This window comes from Dama dama, chromosome 19 (assembly GCF_033118175.1).
Source record: "Dama dama isolate Ldn47 chromosome 19, ASM3311817v1, whole genome shotgun sequence".
NCBI lineage: Eukaryota > Metazoa > Chordata > Mammalia > Artiodactyla > Cervidae > Dama > Dama dama.
In genome coordinates this window covers 95,190,123-95,210,503 of record NC_083699.1, presented here as the reverse complement: position 1 = coordinate 95,210,503, position 20,381 = coordinate 95,190,123, and the positions used below count along the sequence as shown (strand labels likewise).

General features: G+C 36.6%; 1 protein-coding gene across 1 annotated transcript; it reads left to right on the top strand.

The window, feature by feature from the left end:
- Window positions 1-5,482: 5,482 nt before the first annotated feature.
- On the top strand, window positions 5,483-6,469 carry LOC133074128 (olfactory receptor 4C13-like). Its single transcript, XM_061168064.1, has one exon. It carries the CDS (start codon window positions 5,483-5,485, stop codon window positions 6,467-6,469), a length of 987 nt encoding a protein of 328 aa, XP_061024047.1.
- Window positions 6,470-20,381: the final 13,912 nt, after the last annotated feature.

Sequence of the window (20,381 nt, the reverse complement as noted above, 5' to 3'; positions counted from 1 at the left end):
ATATACACTACAGAAGATGTCACCAGATATTTTGGGTGATATTATTGTTAAGAAGAATGTTGACAGTATATATAATTCTTATTGTTCTTATTAATAAACTAAAGATTATTATATAGTGAAGAGGCCAGAATATATTTTTCTTATTTGACAGAGATATCATTCCTAATATTCTCCCTTTGTCTCTGAATCAATCTTGAAAGAAAATATAATCTGCCTCTAATATATTTGGGAGCATGTAGTCAAAGAAGCTTATTTGTATGCATACCTTACTCACTCTCAATTTATGAAGGGTTAAGTCTATGGGGCAATAGGTTTTTTTCTTTTTGTTTTTTTTCCACTAGTAAACCACACTGTATGAGAAACCTTATATCCTGATTTTTATCCCTTTACCTGGAGATTCCTGACATTATCACAAAGTCTTCTCAAACACACTACTGTTCACCAAATAATAGCAAGCATTTGGGTTTAACACATTTTCAACGAGCTGCTCAGAAAGAGTCAGTGTCTTTTGCTGGCATGAATTACACTTCAGTCTCCAAAGCCATGAGCGTAAATCTGTATCCAAACATCCATAGGCCTGATCCAACAACATACATGTATATATCCTACCACACACTCAGATTTGTATCTAACCTCATGTTAATCTCTATAACCATTTGCACCTAAATGCTCAATCTTATATAGGTTTCTACCAAATTGCACGTTTGTGCCTATATGTGAACACACCCAGATTCTGTATCTGACAGCACATGGCCCATTATTTGACTATGGATAGGGATGAGTTCGTATATGCATATGCATATGTATTTGATGTGATCACACACAGGCCTGTATCTGTTTTACACTTGGGGTGTATGTTTCCATTCATGGCTCTGTATATGATCATAATGAATTTAGGCAAAACTTGACTAAACAATTCTTCTCTTCCATGTGGGGTGGGCAGAAGTTATTGTCTAGTAATCGGCATATTGCTGGACTCTAAAGGTGGGCAAAGATGACTGCAATTACATGAATGATGCCTTGGCAGGGATGGCTAGAAGACCAGGTTCTTCTGGGTCTCTTCCTTCTTCATGGATACAGGACTATGTGAATCATGAGATTGTCAGACTTGTAAAAGAGCAGTTTAGGACTCTCAGAGGAAGGAAGCCAGAACTAGCAAGTCAGGTAAGCTTCATCCCATCATTATATCAGCCTGAAGTACTGGATCTCAAGTTTTAAATCCAGACTGCTTCTATACATGGAAGGAAGCAAAATGAAAAGGTAACCTCTAGGATGGGAGAAAATTTTTGCAAATCATGAATTCATGTGGAATTAATATCTAAATATATAAATAACTTCAAACTAAATAACATAAATAACCCCATGTAAAAATGGGCCAAGAACCTGAATAGATATTTTTCCAAAGAAACTATACAGATGCCAAGAGGAGCATGAGAATGTGTTCAACATCACTGATCAGGAGGAAACGCAAATCAAAACCAAAGTGAGATAACACCTCACACCTGTTAGGATGACCATATGAGATATATAGGAGACTACAGGGATTCCCCAATGGCTCAGGAGCTAAAGAATCAACCTGCAGTGTGGGAGACACAGGTATGTGAAGTATCAGTACTATAACGGGATACATAATTTTAAATTAGTACACATCTGAAAACAGTATTTAAAAATCATGCTTCTGTAAACGGTAGATCAATTTTTAAAAATCCAATTATTGTAATGAACGTTTGCAAATCAGATAGTTACCTACCTAAATGTTTAATTTACACAATGATAAATATTAGGACTTCATGATAAACTCATGTTATCAAATATATAAATGTGTAAGTGGTCCTCTTTTTCTCTTGTCACGGTGTTTTGTCTTCATGTCGACTCAAAAGAGTTCAAAATTAAAGACAAAGGCTATAAAATTTTCCTCTGCTGTTCAGTTAACTTACATGAAATAATAGGATTTTGGCAGGATCTGCTAATGACGGTGAAACACCCTTGAGGTCCTATTAGCCACAGCTAAGTAACTTTACAGATTTTGCTGCAACAGGAAATGGGGTAGTACTTTTAAGGCTTATCCAGAGGTGCCATTGATAAATAGGCAAAGTCACTTTTGTAACAGAACTAGCTGTCATTTTTAAATCTTACAACTTTTCTTTCTTGGTGAATTAACAGCTGCCTGAGGCCCTGACCATGGAGCTAAGTCAGATAAGTTCATAGGTGAGAATTTCTTATTTTCCAGGAAATCATATTGTCATGGACTCTTTTAAATGGATCTTACAAAGCATATAATAGATTCTCTTAAATGGATCTTACAAATAATACAATCACTTCTCACCCACGCTTATCTGACATTGAAATCCATTTTGTAGTATACAAAGTGTTAAGAAAGTTAGATTCAAATACAATACTATCAGTTTAGAAGTGAAAATGTTTGGGGTCTTTTTCTTACATATATACATATATATGCATATATAAATTAGTTTGAATTAAATTAGAATAATTATACCATTCACATTTGCATTCAAAATTTTCTCCAGTGTATATTACAATTTAAGATTGTCTTTCTGATATTGCACAACTTTAAAAAAGAAAACTCTATAAAAGCTACATATTAATCAAATGGATGTACTATAATTTATCCATTTCTCCAATGCTGAACATTCCATGTCATTTCTAAATTTTTCCATAGTTTTTGATAATTGTGTTGAACATATTTGTAAATGTTGATTTTTTTTTCTTTGAGAAAAATTTCCATTAGGGTTTATTCCTAGGAAAAATAGTCTGGAGACAAAGAAAAATGAAAAAAATTATATTTCTTCCTAGTTATTTTAAAATATATTTATTAATTACTTCTAATTCTGACATATGTACACACATACATCTCTTTTCTGGTCTGTCAGGAGATCCCACTTCAGAATAAGGAAATGCAGTGAAATTGCTACACTTTGTTTCTACAAAAGTATACAATTTTCATCTTAGCAAAAAAAAAAATAAATAAATAAAGTTCTGTTCATTTATTTTTGAAAAATATATATATATATATATTTGCAGAATATATTTTACTATATTTGTCTCCTCTTTATGTCCTCAAATTTCTCATTCTATTAGTAAGTCAGTATCCTGTAGCCAGGAATGATGGATGATGTTTGCTATGAGAAGACGTGGAAAGAAAACATAAGAATGCAGCATAAACACAAAGGAGTAGAAATTTTATTCCTATCATAGATTAATGCATTGCTGCTCTTTGGTAATGAGATTTCAGTTATTAAGGGCATTTGAAAGGGACACTCTTCATGACTTTGTGTGAACAAACAAACATTCATATACATAGTAAGTGTCCAATAGATATTTGCTGAATGAATGAATTTGTAGTATGTATCAATCATAAGTAATAGACTTTATATGTGCTTGCATTAGTCTGTGAATGTATGTATGTATAGTATATTATCTATCTATCTTACTTGGCTGACTACTTCTTTCTGATATCCACATTGAATTTTTATTTTTAGAACTTTGAAAATAAATACTTCCTTTGATGAAAGATCCTCAACCTCTATGCAAAATCTTTTTTTATCCAAGCCTATAGAAACTAAGTGTTAGTCCCTTAATCATGTACAACTCTTTGCAACCCCAAGCATGGCAGCCCACCTGGCCCTTCTGTCCATGGAATTCTCCAGGCAAGAATACTGGAGTTGGTTGCCATTTCCTTCTCCAATAGAGCTATAAGTTGATTGAATATGACTATGTTTAATTGAATGTGGAATAGGATTTTGAAGGATAAAAAATATCAAATAATGAACACCAGTTTGGGCTTCTCTGATGTCTTAGATGGTAAAGAATCTGCCTACAATTCTGGAAACTCAAGTTCAATCCCTGAATTGGCGAGATCCCCCAGGAGAAGGGGATGGCTACTTACTCCAATATTCTTGTCATGGACAGAGAAGCCTGGTGAAATACAGTCCAGGGGTCACAGAGAGTCAGACAAAGTAAGAGACTAACACTTTCGCCTTCACTTCCAGTGACTCGTAGACATTTCCCTAAGCTCTCTGCTTATTATAGATACTTAACGCCTTTCTGTATTTACAGTTGAGGGTTCAAATGTAAAATCTCATGAATCAGGGAATAGCACTTGCCTTTGTCAGGCAGCTCTCAGCTTACAAGATACATCCGAGAATTGCGATTTTCAGACTCACGGGTGTAGAGGGCGGCTCCTGAGAATGGGACACTGAGATGACTTAGCAGAGTCAAACAGAATTGGAATCAAGAGGAGAATAAAGAATGCATGTAGACAACACAATATTTTCTCAGTAAATTGCACATTAAAAGTCTACAGAAGCTATAAACTTATTGAAAATGACTGCATTATATTGCATGTGGGATGGAATTTTGAGTAATAAAAAGTGGAATTTAACAAATGCCATAATTATCTTTACCAGCTGAGCCACAAGGGAAGCACAAGAATACTGGAGTGGGTAACCTGTCCCTTCTCCAGGGGATCTTCCTGACCCAGGAATCAAACAGGGGTCTCCTGCATTGCAGGCGGATTCTTTACCAACTGATTTATCTTGAAAACAAAATTACCCTGTAGCATACTATTTCCTAGAGGCAATTAAATATTCTCATACTTAACCCATAAAAAGTGTTAGAAACTATCAAACTAAGATGAAGCTTCCTTTCAAACATTTATTTATGTTACTCATAAAGTAGAGAGTAATGATAAACATATCAGGAGAAAACATTGGAATTCCTCCTATGATTATGGTCTCAGGAAGCAGGCATACTTTACCCATGGAAAATGGCAATTCAAGCACTTACTCATCACCTAATAGGTTTCAGACACTATCAATATCATGCCAGGTATTATAGTAAGTGAGGAAACACAGCTGAATAACTTAAGTGGTCTGCTGGGTACCAGGTAGAGTGTATTGCCAGTGATATATACATTTCTCTAAACTTCCTACTTATTATAGATAGTTACTGATAGTATCTTTCTTTCCATAATTACAGCTGAAAGTTCACATGTAAACTGTCATGGAAGAGGAAATAATTATTACCTCTTTGATACAAGTATAAACTTATCAGATATATCTGAAATTGCAATTTGTGAACTCACAGGTAAAAAGGAGGACTGAAAAGCAAGGAACAGTAAGATGACTTAGCAGAATCACATGGAGTTGGAACCAGAATAAGAGTCCAGATCTTATGTAGACAGCCCAGTAAATTACACATCAACTATTGCCCTCTATATGTTTTACAGTGACAGGTGATGGGTATCTGAAGAGATGGAAAGCATCATGGAGAAAATTTTAAAAAGACTTGAAACAAGTACTGGGGCAAATGCCATGGACATGCTCCACAATTACAGTGGCTGGACTATTTTTTCCCTAAGAAATTCAGGCTAAATGCTTTCATGATTAATATGTATCATTCTTTATTCCTTTGTAGGAAATTCAGTCCTTAGGAGAGTGTCACTTCCTAAATGGATGTCTCAATGCCTCCTAAAAATGTGACTGAACTTGTTCTCTTGGGACTCACACAGAATCCACACTTACAGAAAATACAGTTCATTGTCCTTTTGTTCATTTTCCTGTTCACTGTGATGATCAATTTGCTCATTGTCATCACCATCTCACTCAGCTCCATACTGTCAAAAGCTGCCATGTACTTCTTTCTCACTCACTTGTCCTTCATAGATGCCACCTTGACCTCTGTCACCACCCCCAAGATTACCATTGACCTTCTGTACCAGAGGACAGCCATCTCCTGGGGTGCCTGCCTGACTCAGCTCTTTTTAGAACACTTCCTCGAAGGATCAGAGGTCATTGTCCTCACTGTCGTGGCCTATGGCCGCTACGTGGCCATCAGCAAACCTCTGCGCTACACGACCATCACGCGACAGGGGCTCTGCCAGCTCCTGGTGGTGGTGGCCTGGATCAGGGGGATCCTGTATGCCACTGTGCAGATTCTCTTCATGTTCATGTTCAATCTGACCTTCTGTGGTCACAGTGTCATTGACCACTTCATGTGTGATTTCTTCTCACTGATGGAACTTGCCTGCAGCGACACCTACAGACTTGGAATGGTGGTGGCAGCTAACACAGGGGGCATGTGCTTGCTCATTTTTTCCATGCCACTTGTCTCCTACATAGTCATCCTGAGCTCTTTGAAATCGCATAGCTCTGAAGGACAACGCAGGGCCCTCTCTACATGTTGCTACACTTTGCAGAAGTGGTACTTTTTTTTTTGGTCCGTGTATATTCACCTACACGCGTCCTGTGGTCACTTATCCTGCCGACAAGTGGGTGGCTGTGTTCTTTGCAATCCTCACTCCCCTGTTAAATCCTATCATTTGCACAGTGAGAAAGGCAGAAGTGAAAAATGCTGTGAGGAGTTTGTTGAAGAGGAGAGTAACTTAAGCTATTCACAATGCCATGAAAGTGATGATTTATATACAAACGGAGGATTATATCTGTTATAAAATGTTAACGAAAATTAAGAAGTGTTTCAGATCATTGAGCAGGAAAAAAGGGACAGAAGCCAACATTTTGTTATAGCTTGGGGGAACAGAGACCAGAACTTGTCCCATGACTCGAGGGTGTGGCAAACTGTAGACATTTTTTAGCCATTTCAATGACTTTAATGTACTTTACCAAAGCGTCAATGTTCATGTTTATACCGCAGAGTAGGCAATGGAAGTAACATCTATAATGCCCCAGTTTAATGGTTGTAGAGTAATTTTTTGTCTAGAGTCTTACTGCTTTGTTACCAAATTCTTCATATATGTTACTTGGATGAAATTGGATTTTCCATAGGACTTTGACCTTAGAATTTCTATATTTGATTAGCCAGTGTCAAAGCAAGCACAGAAATAGAAATTCTTAGATAGATATATGGGGAAGGGACAGTTGAGTGAAGGAGTAATAGCTGAATTTTTTTTTTTTTTTTTGGTACTGTGAATGTACCAAAAGCAAAACAAGAGACACCCGCAAAAGGAGAACAAAATAATTCACAATCTGCCTCTAATTCTCTCCTTAGATGTCCATCAGCAGATGAATGGATAAGGAAGCTGTGGTACATATACACAATGGAATATTACTCAGCCATTAAAAAGAATTCATTTGAATCAGTTCTAATGAGATGGATGAAACTGGAGCCCATTATACAGAGTGAAGTAAGCCAGAAAGATAAAGACCAATACAGTATACTAATGCATATATATGGAATTTAAAAAGATGGTAACAATAACCCTATATGCAAAACAGAAAAAGAGACACAGATGTACAGAACAGACATTTGGACTCTGTGGGAGAAGGCAAGGGTGGGATGTTTTGAGAGAACAGCATCAAAACATGTATATTATCTAGGGTGAAACAGATCGCCAGCCCAGGCTGGATGCATGAGTCAAGTGCTCAGGGCTGGTACACTGGGAAGACCCAGAGGGATCGGGTGGAGAGGGAGGTGGGAGGGGGGATCGGGATGGGGAATACATGTAAATCCATGGCTGATTCATGTCAATGTATGGCAAAAAGCACTACAATATTGTAAAGTAATTAGCCTCCAACTAATAAAAATAAATGGAAAAAAAAATATTTTGAAATTAGTCTTAATTTGCTTGATTTTCTTCACTGCCTCCATGGATCACATTTTTAATATAAATAATATAATAAAAATAAGTATAGATATAAACATTTTCCATTTGAAGACTCAAGGAACCATTTGAAACAAGGTTAGGCATCTTTTGCAAATCTCAACAAGAAGCATATGGTTAGGTTCCAAAGCTTTTGATCTGTAGGTCTGCCACATACATGTACATCAAATTCACACTTTATTGTCTATCAGGCATTTTCACATCAGTTCTCTTTTACAAATATTAAACTTGTAGTTCTATTATTATTATCCCAATTTTCCAGAGAAGCATATTGAAACCAAGAGAGTTTTACTAATTTGCTTGACTCACTTCACATGTTTCCCATACAAAATGTGTCAGGAACTATTACACTGGAATTCAGCTTCCTTTCAAAACTTTCACCTAAAAATCTTGCAATTCAGGTCATTGAAACTCAGTTTTACTTCCTTTCAGATGAAATACAGTTGTCTGTACTATGCTGAGGTCTATAGATAAGAAATCTATCTGCAGTTTTAATGATTCGATTTTTCCTTGGTGTCAATGTTGTCAAACGTGTTTTAGCCTTGTTTCACATGTTTCAGCAGAATAAATATATTCCCTTTTTGAAAGTTCAAATTATGCCACTTCACTTTACAAAAGACCAGCATTAGTATAGTAATGTAACCTATAAAGGAAAAGAATATGAAAAAGAATACATATGCATGTAATATATATATATGTATATATATATGTATATATCACTTTGCTGTGAATTTGAAACTAAAGCAACATTGTAAATTACCTGTACTTCATTAGAAGAAAAATGGAAAAATATCTTAAAAAACTCCCCAACATTAGTGTGAATGTAGACTGTTATTGACTATTAAAACCAAAAAAAGCCCTTTGTATTTATTTTCATTCATGAAAAGAAGTCCTAATGTAGGTCTTCATAAAAGTCAAATGTTAGCTAAGGTGAACCTTCAGAAAGTGGGGGATAGCTGCAATGCTCCTCTATGCAGGTGAACAATACCTCCAGGCTCATACATTACTGAATTCAAATTATGAATGAAATAGATCCACTTGGTCACTGAATTTGAGAAAGTGACATTTGTGAAAAGTAACATCAGGGGACTGGTGTAGCCATGTGTGTTTCTTCTGAAAATCAATGGGGCAGGATGTTTGGATCTGTTGTATAAGGAACCTTCAGTTTAATCTGGAATCTTCATTTGATGAAAATATTAGGCATTAAGTGAAGGGAGTGAGCTCATTACCATTGCAGGCCAATGATGAGGTACATTTTCACAGGTTCTTTACAGACCTTAACTCTCTTACTGGAGGAACAAGTATCAGTAGAAACATTTTTTTCTCCATTTTATACTAGAGGACAACGTGACTCAGTAAAGTTAAGCAAGAATAGGACGGTTTTTAAATTTGACTACCTGTACTCCTTCACTTCACAATACTCTTTGTTATCATGATGTGAAAATATCAAAACACAGATCTGCTCATTGGCCACGTTGTGAGGACTGAGGCATCCTTCTCTTATTTCATTTGTGGAGGGGAAGCACTTTCTTCCCTTCATCTCCCTGTTGATCTCTTTTTCCCAGGTTACTTACACTATGTGGATTTCTGTTGTGTCAAAAAGAAGTCATCTGATGATCTCTTTTTGGCAGATATATTACCCTTCATGAGGACCATGAAAAATGGGTCATAGGGGGCTCAAGAAATGAAATTCAAATATTGAATTTCAAAGAAAATGACACTTGGGAGAAAGACATCTACAGGAAAACAGAGCTACTCCATCATTGAGGAAACTGATACTTCGTTAGAACATGAAGGTAGCACCTTGAAGAGCTACATAGGTGCTATTTTCCATATGACTTTTCGCATTGTAAACCTGTAGTGTTCACTCATTACTGGGAAAAATGACTCCATAATCAATTCATTTTAGGAAATTTTCAGTTAAATTTATCCAAAGAATACTCTTCTGTTTACGGTGGGTTAGAGAGTTATGGGAGCTGAATACAAAAATTTGAATAATTAAAAAACAACAACAACAGGATGGTTTGTAGGTGGAATTAAGATTCCAGTGGGAAATAGATGGATGCTGCTGCTGCTGCTAAGTCACTTCAGGCGTGTCCGACTCTGTGCAACCCCATAGATGGCAGCCCACAAGGTTCCCCTGTCCCTGGTATTCTCCAGGCAAGAATCCTGGCGTGGTTTGCCATTTCCTTCTCCAATACATGAAAGTGAAAAGTGAAGTTGTGAGTTGTGTCACTCAGTTGTGTCTGACTCTTAGCGACCCCATGGACTGCAGCCTACCAGGCTCCTCCATCCATGGGATTTTCCAGGCAAGAGTACTGGAGTGGGGTGCCATTGCCTTCTCTGAAATTGATGTATAGTAAGTGAATAAAGAAAGAAGAAAAAAAAAATGTCATTTTGTTGGTAATAGTGAAAGGTTGTTGCTGAACGATAAGACGCTGGGATTCTTGGCCTCCGGAGGAGATGAATTCAATCCGGGGCCAGAGACGAGGCTGGATCGCTCAGAGCTTTTGTGTAATAAAGTTTTATTAAAGTATAAAGGAGATAGAGAACGCTTCTGACATAGGCATCAAAAGGGGGCAAAAGAGTACCCCCCTCCTAGTCTTTAGCTGTAAGTTATATAGTCATTCACAGTCTGTTAATGAAAAGAAAGGAATGTCTTAAAATTTAGAATGGCACCAGATAATTCATCCCTGGCCATAAAATGATTGACTTGAATCTTGTAGAAGGCAGATTACCAACAAATAGTTTCATTTACATAGATTAGGGGAACAATATCTGAGTAAGTAGGTTGGACTTACAGAGTCTGGGGTAAATTAACATATCTTAAGACAAACATTTCCATAAGAAAAAGAAATGTATTGGTTAACTCAAGGTTTGAGAATAGTTAGCCTCAGGTGAAACCAGGTGTCATAGCAACACAGCATTTTAAGAGAAACCTCCTTTTAAATTTGTATATGGAAGAAAAAAAATATATATCGCTGGTTTGTTTCCTCCTGCTGCTTAAGAGAGATAAAAATGTCTGAAACTTGCAGCCTATTTCCTCCATTTGGAGACTCCTGGCTTTCCTGCCTGTTACCCTCTCAATAGGAAAGATGAGAAACATTTTATAAGGACATGATAGAGGTGAGCATTGGATATGGATTTGTGTAGTTGTTGGAAGCATGGAAAGAATTTCAGTTTGGTCTGAATTTAAATAGCCATATTTGCCCACACCACCTTTTTAAAGAATAGGTTATTTTTAAAATATGTATTTGAAATGGGACCTGCCCATTTGAAATGGGTAGCTGCCCAAAGTGTTTGCTAAAAGTGTCTACATCCCAACGTGAGTTCCACTTTTCTCCTTCCACCCTGGGTGGCTTTGTCCAATATCTGCAACATGGTCTGACTGAGGCTCCTCTCAGGTTTCCATTTCTTCTTAGTCTGTGTGTGATTCTATGTGTGACCTTTAAGGCTGCAGTCTGTGTTTTCTGCAGCCCCCTAGCTCTCTGGAAAGGAATTCTCACTGATTTTAGAGTCATGTATGTATGGCGGATTACCTTTCCAGTTCAGGACACCTGAACTGAGGAGCTGTCTTTGGGTCTCAGATCCTTTGGCTCCTTTGGGTGACTCCTGCAACTGAATCGTCTCTTGTTTTGCGTGTTGCCTACCTGAGGTATGGGGCATGACTGCACCCTTATCTGCCACTCCTATCAGTCTTGCTGTGAATCCTGCTATATATTTTTAGTAATAGAAGATCTGCTAGTCTTCAGGTCATTCTAATCAATAGCGATTCTGTAAATACCTGCAATTTTATTTTTTCTTTGAGAGTTACATGAATTCATGGTCTTTCTACTCCATCATGGCCACTTCACCCTGTATGTCTGTCTGTTTCAAGTATTACAGCCTAGCAACTTTATAAATGGTGTAACTTTTCATGAATTCCTTTGCATCTTTTCTTGTTCTATCATTTTTTCTTTAAAACTCAACTAAACATTGCTTTTGTTTGGAAGACTTCACTGATTCCAGTTTAACTGATATATTTCTACACTGTGACACTTAGCATTTTGTCAATGTTCTAATAATATGACATTTTACATTAGTTTGGGATAGTTTGATGTGTCATTGTGTATCAAATCACTGGAGATAGGAAACTATGCCATTCTTAACTTGGTCGTCACATTGTCTGTGTCACATTGGACACAAATTGATAATCTATTAATGGTTTTAATTTAAAGGATAAATAAAAAAGTTTAACTTATCATGCACTTAAAAGTTTTCCTGCTTGTTCTGTAGGTAAACTGATTCTAATATGTGAACTTAGCTCCTGTACAGACTCGCCAGATACAAGGAACAAAATAAGTTATTTTATCTTCTTGGGCCTCATGCAGAATCTGAAGAAGTAGAAAATCCTTTTAGCGATGTCTTACTCTTCTATATTTTGACCCTGGTGGGCAACCTACTCATTGTCATGATTCTAACCGTCAACAGGACCCTGAACTCACCAAAGTACATTTTTGTTGGCGAATCATTTTTAGATCTAATGTATTCCTTTTCTTCCTTAGGAAGCTTTGCTATGAACAAAGCTAGTGGAGGTGATTGAATTCTAGCTGAACTATCTAAGATCTTAAAAGATGATGCTGTTTAAGTGCTGCACTCAATATGCCAGCAAATTTGGAAAACTCACTAGTAGCCACAGGTCCGGAAAAGGTCAGTTTTTATTTCAATCCCAAACAAGAGCAAGACTAAGAATGTTCAAGTTACCATACCATTGCGCTCATCCATTGCACTCAAAATTTTGAGGGCAGGATGCTCAAAATCCTTCAAGCTAGGCTATAGTGGTACATGATCCAAGAACTTCCAGATCCACATGGTGAGTTTTGAAGAGGCAGAGGAACCAGCGATTAAATTGCCAACATTCGCTGGATTATGGAGAAAGCAAGGGAGTTCAGGAAAACATCTTCTACTTTATTGACTATGCTAAAGCCTTTCACTGTGTGGATCACAACAAATTGTGGAAGAGTCTTAAAGAGACAGAAATACCAGACGACCTTACGTGAGAAACCTACCTGTGGGTCTCCTGAGAAACCTACCTGTGGGTCAAGAAGCAACAGTTAGCCTGGGCATGAAACAACTGATTGTTTCAAAATTGGGAAAGGGGTACGACAAGGCTGTATATTGTCACCCTGCTTATTTAACTTTTATATTCAGAATATATCATGCAAAATGCCAGGCTGGATGGCTCACAAACTGAAATCAATATTATTGACAAAAATATCAACAACCTCAGATATGCAGATGATAACACTCTAATGGCAGAAATTGAAGAGGAATTTAAAGATCTTCATGATAAGGGTGAAAGAGGAGAGTGAAAAAGCTGGCTTGAAATTAAACATTCAACAATCTAGAATCATGGCATCCAGTCCCATCATTTCATGGCAAATAGAAGGCGAAAAAGTAGAAGCAGTGACAGACTTTATTTTCTTGGACTCCAAATTCGCTGCAGATTGTGACTGTAGTTATGAAATTAAAAGAAGCTTGCTCCTTGGAAGGAAAAGTATGACAACTTTGATAGTGTATTAAAAAGCAGAGACATCACTTTGCCAACAATGGTCTGTATAGTAAAAGCTATGTTTTTTCCAGGCATCATATATTGATGTGAGAGTCAGACCACAAAGAAAGCTGAGCACAGAAGAACTAATGCTTTTGAATTGTGGTGCAGGAGAACATTCTTGACAGCCCCTTGGACAGAAAGGAGATCAAACCAGTCAATCCTAAAGGAAATTAAGTATGAATATTCATTGGAAAAACTGATGCTAAAGGTGAAGCTCCAATATTTTGGCCACTTGTTGTGAAGAGCTGGTTCATTTGAAAAGACCCTGATGCTGGGAGATTGATGGCAAAAGGAGAAGGGGCTGGCAGAGGATGAGATGGTCCGATAGCATCATAGAGTCAGTGGACAGAATCTGAACAAACTCCAGGAAATAGTGGTGGACAGAGGAGCCTGGCATGCTGTCATTCATGAAGCCACAGAGAGTCAGACATGACTTAGTGATTGAACAACAACAATAACAAATGAAATTTTTATAGAGTTGCTAGTTTCAAATTTGCAGAAGGCAATGGCACCCCACTCCAGTACTCTTGCCTGGAAAATTCTATGGATGGAGGAGCCTGGTAGGCTGCAGTCTATGGGGTCGCTAGGAGTTGGACACGACTGAGCACTTCACTTTCACTTTTCACTTTCATACATGGGAGGAGGAAATGGCGACCCACTCCAGTGTTCTTGCCTGGAGAATCCCAGTGATGGTGGAGCCTGGTGGGCTGCTGTCTATGGGGTCACACAGAGTCGGACATGACTAAAGTGATCTAGCAGCAGCAGCAGTTTCAAATTACTATCCACTTTATTTTATTACCTTCTCATTCTTTTTTAAAATTTTTAACCAGATTCTTATCTTTACCTTCATTCTATATAGTAGTGAAACTGTTTAGTGCTGTATTCATACTATTCAATTTCATTTGTCTTACATATGAAATTTTAGTATAATATTTTAATTTGTTAAATAAGCTTTATAGGTATGATGGTTAGTAGTAATTAAAATATTATACTCACTATATCTTTTCTTTTCTTAAGATTCTTCAAGTAATAATCATAAACTTAAGCATGTTTTCACCTGTGTTTGGTTTATGTTTCAGTATATAAATTTTGCATTTTATTGCCCCACCCTCCTGATGATCTTTACATACCAATTTACAGAGATCTAACTCATTCTAGTTCTCTCATACTGCTTAACTTTGTTATGAGTGTGCTCTACAATTGATGCATATGTTCATGTTTTCACCAGTGTTTTTCAATGTTAAATTATTTTGCATTGAAGTTATTGAAATTTTGTACATAGAATTAGCACTGAGTCAACTTTTGATGTATCTAAAATTTTGATGTTCATAGTTATTGCCAGCATGCCATCCATTTGGGCATCTGTTCCTAGGTTTTCACTGATTTGCATTTCTTTTCTATGAACTGCTTATGAATGAGCTTTATAAGTTTTCTTGGATTGTTAATCTTTTCCATACTGATTTTGATAGTGTGTTGACTTTGACAATATTTGACAATTGAATTCTTTCAATTCATAAGCATGGGACATCCTTGTGTCTTTCATTTCTTTCATTAGTGTCATCTAGTTTTCAGTGTACATTTATTCCCATGTATTCTATTCTTGTTGATGCTATTGTAAATGGGATTATTTAATTTAATAATTAATAATTTCTGTTTTGGGTAGTTCATTGTAAATATATGTAGATATGATATTTCAATATGTTGATTTTGTACCCTGAAAAGTTGTTGGATTTGTTTTGTAGTTCTGAGTTTTGGTGTGATTATTTGCATTTTATATATGTAAGATTAGGTCTACTCTGTAGTCTTTTAAATACAGATTCTTGTTCTTAGTATCATACACATCACATTTATGCATATTATTGTGTTAACCAGGAGTTTATTCATTTTATTGCTGAATAATATTCCAATTTATGGATCTATCACCATTCTTGATATTTATATTTTTATTTTATTTTATTTTATTTTTTTTATTAGTTGGAGGCTAATTATTTCACAACATTTCAGTGGGTTTTGTCATAGATTGATATGAATCAGCCATAGATTTACACGTATTCCCCATCCCGATTCCCCCTCCCACCTCCCTCTCCACCCGATTCCCCCGAGTCCTCCCAGTGCACCAGGCTGGAGCACTTGTCTCATGCATCCCACCTGGGCTGGTGATCTGTTTCACCATAGATAGTACACATGCTGTTCTTTTGAAATATCCCACCCTCACATTCTCCCACAGAGTTCAAAAATCTGTTTTGTATTTCTGTGTCTCTTTTTCTGTTTTGCATATAGGGTTATTGTTACCATCTTTCTAAATTCCATATATATGTGTTAGTATGCTGTAGTGTTCTTTATCTTTCTGGCTTACTTCACTCTGTATAAGGGGCTCCAGTTTCATCCATCTCATTAGGACTGGTTCAAATGAATTCTTTTTAATGGCTGAGTAATATTCCATGGTGTATATGTACCACAGCTTCCTTATCCATTCATCTGCTGATGGACATCTAGGTTGCTTCCATGTCCTGGCTATTATAAACAGTGCTGCGATGAACATTGGGGTGCACGTGTCTCTTTCAGATCTGGTTTCCTCAGTGTGTATGCCCAGAAGTGGGATTGCTGGGTCATATGGCAGTTATATTTCCAGTTTTTTAAGAAATCTCCACACTGTTTTCCATAGCGGCTGTACTAGTTTGCATTCCCACCAACAGTGTAAGAGGGTTCCCTTTTCTCCACACCCTCTCCAGCATTTATTGCTTGTAGACTTTTGGATAGCAGCCATCCTGACTGGCGTGTAATGGTACCTCATTGTGGTTTTGATTTGCATTTCTCTAATAATGAGTGATGTTGAGCATCTTTTCATGTGTTTGTTAGTCATCTGTATGTCTTCTTTGGAGAAATGTCTGTTTAGTTCTTTGGCCCATTTTTTGATTGGGTCATTTATTTTTCTGGAATTTAGCGGCAGGAGATGCTTGTATATTTTTGAGATTAATCCTTTGTCTGTTTCTTCATTTGCTATTATTTTCTCCCAATCTGAGGGCTGTCTTTTCACCTTACTTATAGTTTCCTTTGTAGTGCAAAAGCTTTTAAGTTTCATTAGGTCCCATTTGTTTAGTTTTGCTTTTATTTCCAATATTCTGGGAGGTGGGTCATAGAGGATCTTGCTGTGATTTATGTCGGAGAGTGTTTTGCCTATGTTCTCCTCTAGGAGTTTTATAGTTTCTGGTCTTACATTTAGATCTTTAATCCATTTTGAGTTTATTTTTGTGTATGGTGTTAGAAAGTGTTCTAATTTCATTCTTTTACAAGTGGTTGACCAGTTTTCCCAGCACCACTTGTTAAAGAGGTTGTCTTTTTTCCATTGTATATCCTTGCCTCCTTTGTCAAAGATAAGGTGTCCATAGGTTCGTGGATTTATCTCTGGGCTTTCTATTCTGTTCCATTGATCTATATTTTTGTCTTTGTGCCAGTACCATACTGTCTTGATGACTGTGGCTTTGTAGTAGAGTCTGAAGTCAGGCAGGTTGATTCCTCCAGTTCCATTCTTCTTTCTCAAGATTACTTTGGCTATTCGAGGTTTTTTGTATTTCCATACAAATTGTGAAATTCTTTGGTCTAGTTCTGTGAAAAATACCATTGGTAGCTTGATAGGGATTGCATTGAATCTATAGATTGCTTTGGGTAGAATAGCCATTTTGACGATATTGATTCTTCCAATCCATGAACACGGTATGTTTCTCCATCTGTTTGTGTCCTCTTTGATTTCTTTCATCAGTGTTTTATAGTTTTCTATGTATAGGTCTTTTGTTTCTTTAGGTAGATATACTCCTAAGTATTTTATTCTTTTTGTTGCAATGGTGAATGGTATTGTTTCCTTAATTTCTCTTTCTGTTTTTTCATTGTTCGTATATAAGAATGCAAGGGATTTCTGTGTGTTAATTTTATATCCTGCAACTTTACTATAGTCAATGATTAGCTATAGTAATTTTCTGGTAGAGTCTTTAGGGTTTTCTATGTAGAGGATCATGTCATCTGCAAACAGTGAGAGTTTCACTTCTTCTTTTCCTATCTGGATTCCTTTTACTTCTTTTTCTGCTCTGATTGCTGTGGCCGGAACTTCCAACACTATGTTGAATAGTAGTGGTGAGAGTGGGCACCCTTGTCTTGTTCCTGATTTCAGGGGAAATGCTTTCAATTTATCACCATTGAGGGTGATGCTTGCTGTGGGTTTGTCATATATAGCTTTTATTATGTTGAGGTATGTTCCTTCTATTCCTGCTTTTTGGAGAGTTTTAATCATAAATGAGTGTTGAATTTTGTCAAAGGCTTTCTCTGCATCTATTGAGACAATCATATGGTTTTTATCTTTCAATTTGTTAATATGGTGTATTACATTGATTGATTTGCGGATATTAAAGAATCCTTGCATTCCTGGGATAAAGCCCACTTGGTCATGGTGTATGATTTTTTTAATATGTTGTTGGATTCTGTTTGCTAGAATTTTGTTAAGGATTTTTGCATCTATGTTCATCAGTGATATTGGCCTGTCGTTTTCTTTTTGTGTGGCATCTTTGTCTGGTTTTGGAATTAGGGTGATGGTGGCCTCATAGAATGAGTTTGGAAGCTTACCTTCATCTGCCATTTTCTGGAAGAGTTTGAGTAAGATAGGTGTTAGCTCTTCTCTAAATTTTTGGTAGAATTCAGCTGTGAAGCCATCTGGTCCTGGGCTTTTGCTTGCTGGAAGATTTTTGATTACAGTTTCGATTTCCTTGCTTGTGATGGGTCTGTTAAGATCTTCTATTTCTTCCTGGTTCAGTTTTGGAAAGTTATACTTTTCTAAGAATTTGTCCATTTCATCCAAGTTGTCCATTTTATTGGCATAGAGCTGCTGTTAGTAGTCTCTTATGATCCTTTGTATTTCAGTGTTGTCTGTTGTGATCTCTCCATTTTCATTTCTAATTTTGTTAATTTGGTTCTTCTCTCTTTGTTTCTTAATGAGTCTTGCTAATGGTTTGTCAATTTTGTTTATTTTTTCAAAAAACCAGCTTTTAGCTTTGTTGATTTTTGCTATGGTCTCTTTAGTTTCTTTTGCATTTATTTCTGCCCTGATTTTTAAGATTTCTTTCCTTCTGCTAACCCTGGCGTTCTTCATTTCTTCCTTCTCTAATTGCTTTAGGTGTAGAGTTAGGTTATTTATTTGTTTTTTTTTTCTTGTTTCTTGATGTAAGCCTGTAATGCTATGAACCTTCCCCTTAGCACTGCTTTTACAGTGTCCCATAAGTTTTGGGTTGTTGTGTTTACATTTTCATTCATTTCTATACATATTTTGATTTCTTTTTTGATTTCTTCTATGATTTGTTGGTTATTCAGAAGCGTGTTATTTAGCCTCCATATGTTTGAATTTTTAACAATTTTTTTCCTGTAATTGAGATCTAATCTTACTGCACTGTGGTCAGAAAAGATGACTGGAATGATTTCAATTTTTTTGGATTTTCCAAGACCAGATTTATGGCCCAGGATGTGATCTATTCTGGAGAAGGTTCCATGTGCACTTGAGAAAAAGGTGAAGTTGATTGTTTTGGGGTGAAATGTCCTATAGATATCAATTAGGTCTAGCTGGTCCATTGTGTCATTTAAGGTTTGTGTTCCCTTGTTAATTTTCTGTTTAGTTGATCTATCCATAGTTGTGAGTGGGGTATTAAAGTCTCCCACTATTATTGTGTTACTATTAATTTCCTCTTTCATACTCATTAGTGTTTGCCGTACATATTGTGGTGCTCCTATGTTGGGTGCATATATATTTATAATTGTTGTCACCATTCTTTATCTTTACTCTAAATTAAGATACATTTTGACTGTTTCCAGCTATTTGCAATTATGATTAAAACTGCTCTAAATATCCACATAGAGTTTTGTAAGAAAAAGAAAACAAACCAGAAACAATACACACTGATTATTTTTAAGACACTGAAAGTGATGTCGCTCAGTCGTGTCCAACTCTTTGCGACCCTGTGGACTGTAGGCCACCAGGCTCCTCCGTCCATGGATTTTCCAGGCAAGAGCACTGGAGTGGGTTGCCATTTCCTTCTCCAGGGGATCTTCCCAACCCAGGGATTGAACCTGGGTCTCCCTCATTTCAGGCAGATACTTTAACCTCTGAGCCAGCAGTTAAGCCTAGTTGGGAGAAATAAGAAGCAGATCAATAAGAGATGAGAAACCAATTGAGTTCTAGGATTTTCCCATCTTGCAACAAAAAGAATAAAATACTTAGGAGTACATCTACCTAAAGAAACAAAAGACCTATACATAGAATACTGTGAAATACTGATGAAAGAAATCAAAGAGGACACAAACAGATGAAGAAATATACTTTGTGCGTGGATTAGAAGAATCAATATTGTGAAAATGAGTATACTACCCAAAGCAATCTGTAGATTCAATGCAATCCCTATCAAGCTACCAATGGTATTTTTCACAGAACTAGAACAAATAATTTCACAATTTGTATGGAAATACAAAAAACCTCAAATAGCCAAAGCAATCTTGAGAAAGAAGAATGGAACTGGGGGAATCAACCTGCCTGACTTCAGACTCTACTACAAAGCCACAGTCATCAAGACAGTATGGTACTGGCACAAAGACAGAAATATAGATCAATGGAACAGAATAGAAAGCCCAGAGATAAATCTACCTATGGACACCTTATCTTTGACAAAGGAGGCAAGGATATACAATGGAAAAAAGACAACCTCTTTAACAAATGGTGCTGGGAAAACTGGTCAACCACTTGTAAAAGAATGAAATTAGAACACTTTCTAACATCATACACAAAAATAAACTCAAAATGGATTAATGATCTAAATGTAAGACCAGAAACTATAAAACTCCTAGAGAACATAGGCAAAACACTCCAACATAAATCACAGCAAGATCCTCTATGACCCACCTCCCAGAATTTTGGAAATAAAAGCAAAACTAAACAAATGGGACCTAATGAAACTTAAAAGCTTTTGCACAACAAAGGAAACTATAAGCAAGGTGAAAAGACAGCCTTCAGAATGGGAGAAAATAATAGCAAATGAAGAAACAGACAAAGGATTAATCTCAAAAATAGACAAGCAACTCCTGCAGCTCAATTCCAGAAAAATAAATGACCCAATCAAA

Excerpts from the sequence above, each read along its gene's own strand:
- LOC133074128 (XM_061168064.1), top strand. The coding sequence starts at position 5,483 with ATGCCTCCTAAAAATGTGACTGAACTTGTTCTCTTGGGACTCACACAG.